The sequence below is a fragment of the Pygoscelis adeliae genome, unplaced genomic scaffold (assembly GCF_000699105.1).
Source record: "Pygoscelis adeliae isolate BGI_AS28 unplaced genomic scaffold, ASM69910v1 Scaffold432, whole genome shotgun sequence".
NCBI lineage: Eukaryota > Metazoa > Chordata > Aves > Sphenisciformes > Spheniscidae > Pygoscelis > Pygoscelis adeliae.
In genome coordinates, this window is record NW_008824289.1 from 372,485 (window position 1) to 379,848 (window position 7,364).

At 62.2% G+C, this 7,364-nt stretch overlaps 1 protein-coding gene across 1 annotated transcript in view; it reads right to left on the bottom strand.

The window, feature by feature from the left end:
• Positions 1-7,364, bottom strand: part of DNMT3B (DNA (cytosine-5-)-methyltransferase 3 beta) — an 18,969-nt gene that overhangs the window by 7,680 nt on the left and 3,925 nt on the right. Inside the window, exons 2-8 of the mRNA XM_009318745.1 lie at positions 6,849-6,993; positions 6,010-6,119; positions 4,597-4,749; positions 3,928-4,119; positions 2,171-2,329; positions 1,287-1,394; positions 92-233 (exon numbers count right to left, since the gene is read on the bottom strand). Coding sequence (XP_009317020.1) covers positions 92-233; positions 1,287-1,394; positions 2,171-2,329; positions 3,928-4,119; positions 4,597-4,749; positions 6,010-6,119; positions 6,849-6,993 — 1,009 coding nt within the window. The remainder of the gene's footprint in view (positions 1-91; positions 234-1,286; positions 1,395-2,170; positions 2,330-3,927; positions 4,120-4,596; positions 4,750-6,009; positions 6,120-6,848; positions 6,994-7,364) is intronic.

A 7,364-nucleotide genomic window follows, 5' to 3' on the forward strand; every position in this document is an offset into this window, starting at 1 on the left:
AGGCAGGCGCAGCGGGGGCCGCCCGCAGCGGCGGGGCACCAGCGGCTGCTGCCCACACCAGCCCCATGCCCAGTTCATGCCACCACCTCACCTGAGGCTTTGGGCGGTCGCAGCCCCTTGAAGCCCAAGGGTTTGAAGCCGGTAAGCGCCCAGTCGATCATGGGCTTCAGCTGCTCCTCCAGGGACTCTCCAGGGGTGGCTGCAAATGTCTTCCCTGACCGGCTCCGGACAACCTGCCGAGAGAGGAGGGATGGCGTGAGCTAGGGTGACCAGGGCTGGTCCCTGGCCGGGGAGCAGCCCGGCTGCAGCATGCATGGCCCACATGCCTGCCAGGGCCACGGTCCCAGGCCCCCTCCCCACCACACACACGCGCGCAGGGCTTGGTGTCCCCGGCACAGCGGCAGCTGCCAGATTCCTGCGCTGGGGGCGGCCGTGCTCCTGTGCCTCCCCTCCCTGCAATGAGCCCATCTGTCCTCCACCAGCCCCAATCCAGCTGGGAGCAGGGACAGCCCAGCCCCAGCTCTTGCCCAGACTCTGCTCCCTGAGACAAGCAACAGGAAGCAAAGAAAAGGCAGAAGAGGTGCCTGTGGGTTTGCAGCACTCTAACCTGGAAAGTTATGCATCCCCTGGATGGGGATCAGACCCACAGAGTGCTCAGTGCCAGCCCCGACTGCAAAGGGCATCTGGCACCAGCCCAGGACACCTCCTGCCAGTGTGACACTGCCTTGCAACCGCAATGCTGCCATGCATCAGAGCACCCGGAGGGAGTCAGGCCCCAGGGGGTTCTGGAGCAGCAGCAGTTACTCCTGAATCCCCCAGGATAAGCAGAGTTTGTCCCCATGGCTGCACTTGGAAATAGTCCCAGCAGAGAAAGTGTTTTCCTACAGACATCTGTCCACATCGCCCCAGCAGATGGGGGAAATGATTAATTCTGGACTGTGGCAGGAGCTCCCTCACTGATCGCTCTCAAGGTGATTCGCAGGCATTATCCAGAACCACCCGCAGATGCAAAGCAGAGCAATGTGCAGGGGCAGAGCCGGGAAGCCCCGGCCCCAACCACCTCCCCACACATTGCCCGAGCTCTGCAGGCGCCTGGGCTGAGCAGACACCCAGCTTCCCATCGGGGCATCTCCTCCTGCCCCAGCGAAGCGTTTCCTTCACTGGCTCAGCTGCATCAGCCACCCCGAGCACAGCCCATCTCTCCCTGCATCCCACTGCCCCCCACAGAGCACGGCCGCTTCACTTGGCACCTTATCCATCCAACCCCAGCTCTGCTCCACGGTTACCTCCAGGGCATGGTATATCGCTCGTCGGTAGGAGACCAGCTTATTAAATGTGGAAGAATTGAAATGCTGCCGAAAGGCCATCAGTCCCACCAGCTTGTCTGCAGAAACCTGGGAGAGAGCGACAAAAGCTTACCCGCAGGCATGGGCATACCTCACTTCGGCCGTGTCCCCCAGGGCACCGTGCCCCCCACGCTGCAGAGCCAGCCCTGCAGCGCAGCGGTTCCCAGCACGGCTCTCACGCCGCAGCCGAGGGCGCTGGGCCGCAGCCGTGCCGCGCTGCCGGGGCTTTGTCTGTACTGTGCAGCCACGCGAGGAAGCCCCGCGTCGCAGCCACGCGAGGAAGCCCAGCGTCAGCTTTGCAGAGGGCGACAAGCGGCAGGAGGAGGAGGGCATCACACTTGCAACGAGGACGGGTGTTTTGCACCCTCTGCTGGCACCGCACCTCTGCCGGCACAGCCAGCATGGCACGAGCACCCAGCACAGTGCTTCTCTCCCTCCTGCCTGCAGCCCAGGGGAAGCGCGGGATGGCAGAGGGGCGATGGGGCTCCGGGAGGGCATCCCTCACCAGGCAGGGAGCGACGGGGGCAGCCCTAGAGACCAGGGCTTGGACAAAACCCTGCAAAGGGGCCACGCAGACGTCCCCGTTGCTGGATCCTGCCACCAACCTATGGTGGCCAGTCATTAGTTATAGACACTAGAGCCACGAGCGCATGCCAGAGCCCAACTATGCTGAACACCTGGGTCCCTGCCCGGGGAGGCTGCAGCTGGGCACACACATACCCCAGAAGCAGCCCCAGGAATGGGACAGATGGCAGACATGCGCAGGGGAGGGGATTTCAGCCTGGGTGAAGCCGGGCGCAGGCAGGGGCAGGCAGCAGGCTTACCTCGGAGAACTTCCCGTCTCCGAACCACTGCACCCACCGCATGCCTGAGACAGCCTGGCGCTTGGCCGTGGCTCTGTAGGAGACAACGATTGCAGGCCACCAGGAGAAACCTTTGATCTTGCCCCAGACAAGCTCCCCAATTCCAAATTCCTTCCCATCCTGAAAGCAAAAAAGGACAACACAGATCAGCCAGAAGGACAAACTCCCCGTTTTATCCGAGCATCCGCACAGGAGAGCCCTGGAGCGTGGGGGAATGGCCACGGAGCACCCTGCAGAGCTGCTCCACCACGTGTGTCACTCGCTGGAGCGAAGTCACATGCGTGGACCTCTGCGCAATGACCTACAAAAGCTGCACTCCCCTCCCTCAAAAAAATGGCAGAACACATCCCCGGCAGTGCTGGCTCCCAGCCCTGCACCACGCAGGAGCTTGGCGGGAAGGTCTGCGTGTTGCCAGCCCCACACCAAGCCCATCGCCTGGCACGCACAGCGCGGTGCGTGCTCCGTCCTGCACAGCCCTCCTGGCACCGGCACGCCATGCATGCCCACTCCTGCCTGCCCTCCCAGGGTCTGTGCAAACACCGGGAAGCCTTTCCCTGCCCTCACACAAAAACCAGCAACGAGAAAGCTCCGGCTGTCACAGAAGAGCTTGCAGCAGCCCCGGTGATGGTAACGGGCAAGGCAGGCGGGCACCAGCTCCAGGGAATGCAGACAGACTCTGATCCCCTCGCCCACCACAGCCACGTTTGTCTGGGAGAACTCGGCTCACCGCATGCTGCTGCCGAGCCATGAGGCACGGCCCGGGCCGAGGGAAGCACGGCAGGGGAGGCTACGTGTCCTGCCTGCCGCAGGGAGGACTTTGCACCAAGGTTGCTCCCTGGGCTCACCGAGCAGACGAAGTTGCTCCTTGGCACAGGGAAGCCCCCTTCACAGGGCTCACAGCTCGGCTCGTCTGGCTGCACCCCAGGGAGAGGGCACCCATGCTCCTCTTGTTCCCACAGGGGAGAGCAGGAAACAGGGCAGAGCAAAAACAGAGAGAAGAAAATGAAGAGCTGGGAATTTTGGTGTGACCATGCCAAGGGCCTCCAACAGGCAGCCTGACGGGGGCCATGCTGGCACAGTGTTGTGTCCAGGGAGGCACCTCACGCAGGAGCAGTCACCTCTGCCTGCAGAGCCCCCCTTCCCAGCTTTGTTCTGCAATTAGGCACCTAATTATGCAGCAAGATGCAATTGCCCAGTTCCTGCAAGTCTCGGGCCCTGCCCTGACGCCCGCAGGCACTGAATCACGCTCCTCTGCAGCTCCAGCAGCTTCATTCCTCTCCAGCATCCCCCAACAGAAACATTTTCTGCACACGCAACTGCCTGTCTCGGCGAGGCAGGGCACGGCTGCCAGCCCGGCATGTGCTGCGCACGCGTCTCTCGGGGGGCCCTTGGAGGCTTTGCAGCCCCACGTGTGGCAGAGGTGGTGGCTCAGCAGGGCTGGTCCCCGCCCACTGCCCGTCTGCAGCAAGGTGCCCCCAGAGCAGCACCGACCCCACTGCCCTGCCACTGCCCGATGGATGGGGACAGCCCAGCACCGTCGCACCCTGGACACACAGGGAAAGGCAGGCAGGGAAGAGGAGGCAGGAGAAGCAGCAGTGAAGGTTTCCAGAGGGTCTCCTTGCCTGCAGGCTTGGGACAAGCCAGGAAGGTTCGTCCTCGCCCTGCACCGTCCCAGGCACAGGATCTCAGTGCAGGAGCAGAGTTTGGCCCCTCCGTACCTGGTACTCCAGCACCATCCCTGCATCTCTGCTCTCCGGCTCCTCGGTCCCCAGCTCGGCAGAGCCGTTCTGGCCCTCCTGGGAGCTGCTGCCGGAGAGCGTGCTGCTGCTCCGGGATGAGTCCTGGGAGTCCTCCTCCGTCAGGTCGATGGTGGTCACGGGGATGGACGTAGCCAGGCGCCGCTTGGAGCTCTGCGTGGCAGAGGGAGCAGAGCGTGAGTGTGGCAGGAAGGCGGGGAGAGGGGCAGGGAGAGCTGAGACCTGCCCCACGTCACCCCCAGCCCCTCAGCCGGGGAGCAGAGAGCAGAGAGTGAAAGCCAGGGAACAGAGGCACCGCCGCAGCCAGGAGCGGAGGGGAGGGCCCAGGGCTGGGGTGTCTGAGGGAGAACTGCTCTGCTTTTACTTGCAAGACACATAGAAAATGGTGCACCACTTGCTCTCTTGCCTTTTCCTCTCCCCAGTTCACCCCAGGGTGTTCAAAGCACCCAGTTCATAGCAGGGGCAAGCCACAGCACACACACCCCCACTTCACAGGGCAAACTGAGGCACGGAGAGGCTCCAACATGCCTGAAGCCACTTGGCCAGGGCACAGCAGAAGTGCAGGTCTCCGGAGCCCCGGAGGGGCCCAGGGAAGCCCCAGGGAAGCCCTGGCCCCTCAAAGACCCTCACCCGCAGGGGAGCTGGCAGGTCCCTGAGAGTCTCCACGCTGTTCGTTTCCTTGATCTTCATCTCATGCCGGGTCTGCCCTGCCTGGAAGATGAGGCGGACGGGGGGCTTCTGCCTGAGGCTGCTCTCCCAACCGGCGCTGCCCCGGGGCCGCACCTGCAACCAGAACAGAGAGGTGCTGCGGTACGGACGCCTTCCCCACACCAGCGGCACGCGGGGACAGGGACAGCCTGCGCTCCTCAGGGCTGGGCACCGGAGCCCTGGGGACGGGGGCACGGGGAAGGCAAGAGGAGCGCAGACGGCTGCAGGAGGCACCTTGGGCTGAGCCCCTTGGTGCGACCGTGCACTTCACAGCATCTCTGCTGGGCTGCACAGCCGTGCTCAGGAGCACCCATTGCTGTAGCCCCCAGCACCCTGCACTGGGGGCAGCGGCCCACCAGCAGCTGCTTACATCAACTTTTGTTTCCAGCTGCCATGTGCATCCTCGACTATACCCTCCTATACCCTCCCTCCTCGCAGCTACAGCCACGGCGGTGTAACCGATAGCAGCGGTAGCCAGCAGCCGGCAGGACCGGCCACCGGGAGAGCCACGGGCCCTGGCAGAGCAGCCATCCCAGGCATGGCACCCTGCTCACACACGCGTGGGTGCGCTCACACAGGTGTGGGTGTGCTCCCTCGCACAGCCCAGCCCTGCAGAGGCACCCAGGGCAGTCCCTTCCCCTGTGGTTTCGGCAGCCGCAGTTTACAAACAGTCTAACTCGGGCATGTTTCCTGCATCCGGCATAACAGAGTTTCAAAATGAAATGAGATTTAGCAAGTAAAGAGCCCCTGAACCCAATCTAGTGGGAAAGCAGAATTTTCACCCCAGTTAGATTTATGGCTCTTTCTTTTGGAAGCTGCCTCATCACAGGCAGATCTCCAACTTTGGGGTTTTATTTCAAAGTCAAAACAATAAAGCCAGAAGGCAAAAATGCTTCCGGACCCTAGAGGTTTGTCAACCTAGTCAACAAAAGGGGGGGGGGTAAAACTGGGATCCAGCCCCAAAGCGTCTAAAAGCAGGCCACCCCGAGAGTGGGAGACACAAGATGCTTCGGTCCATCAATACGGCCAAGACTTTTTAAAGAAAATATCAGCATAATAATTAGACTGCTGCAAGACATAGTGGGCATTGCTACATCACACACCACACCCTCCTGCTGCTGCTGACATAATGTAAATCAGGAATTTAAAAATGAAAACAAATACCATGCTTGTAAATGAATATTCCATCTGCCATTGGGCTATTCCTCCGGCACCGAGCACGAGAGCTGCCCCAGAGCAGAACAGGCGAGGGTCCTGGGCACCAGCTGCCCCCCGCAGACAGCCCACAAAGCCTCCGGGCAGCAAGGTCTTAGAGCAGCCTTGGTGAGCACTTACCTCCTGTGCCCCTGCGAGAGCAAGCGGCCAGGACAGGTCCTCCTTGGAGAGGTCTCCCTTGCTCACCCTCTTGTTGTTCTTCAGGGATGGCAGCCCCAGGCCCCCGGCATCTGCGCGGGGACAAGGCAGAGCAGCCTCAGGCTCCGCGAACCATCCTGGCCGTGCCCCCGCACGCCCCCGCCCGCGACTGCTCCGAGCAGCAAGGCACGATTTGAAGAGACCGAAACCTCATCTTGGAGAAATGTGGCCGAGAGTGGAAGACAAGTGGTGTCCCCGAGGCTCCCCATCGTGGTACTGCTGACACCGGCAGTCCCAGATCACCCACCTGCCCCCAAAACTGGAAGGGACTCTAATAGCAAGTGTGGGGACCTTCCTATGTACTTTTTTGTTCCTGAAAGCTCAGAGGCATAAGGAAACCATACGACTGCTATTCAGGGCTTGTCCCAGTTCATTTAAAGCAGGACCCCATGAACCCAAGAGGTGGGATTTGGGGATCACAACTGGAGCATCCTAGGAGCTGCGATGCAGCCCCTCGGGCCGGCAGCACTCCTCAGGTGGGTGGGGGCTCCCCGCCTCCCTTGCTCCCGGGGGGTTAAACCATCAAGGGGCAGAGCCAGCATCCCAGCGTGGCACCCGTTTCCACAACCACTTCTGTCACCATGGCCTGGATGTGCCGCCGGAAAGCAGAAACCAGCGGAGTCACGGAGGGACCCCGGCCATGGCCGCGATGCTGCAGCCCCCAGCAAGCCCTCGGGACGGCGGCTGGGAGATCCCTGGCCCCGTGCATCCCTGCGCATCCCAGGCATGGCACATCCTGGACACGGTGCGGCGAGACTCACCTGGAGCGCTGGGCTTCCCATTCGCCTCCAGAACAAGGGTGGGTGTGTCGTTAGCAGGATCGGTGCAGTCCCCGTTGATGAGGATCAGCTCTGCCCTGCAGTCCGCCTCGTCCCGGCCGTGGCTCTTGTCCTGTTTCATGGTCGCCTGTGGAAGCCACAGTGGAAAGGAAATTTAGCAGTGCAGAAAGCCCCAGGGAAGGCAAAGCGGACAGCGTAAGCTCTTCAAGCCAGCCACAGCTTCTTATGCCCTTAGCAGAGGGGTCTGATGGGAGACGCATCTGGAGTGGCACCGGGAGCTAACGGGCACCTGGACAAAACCTCCCCACAAACATGGTGGTGGTGGCCAGATCCACCAGCTCCAGCAAACGGAGGCCCCAGATGCAACCCGCTTGCCCTTAGGGAAGGACCGGGGCTTTTCTCCAGGACTGCGCTGGCCCAGCCCCGCCATCCGTACGCCACGGAGCGCTCCTGGGCTTGGTGCTGCCCAGCCCAGGCTGGCTCTGCCGGAGCGGTCCC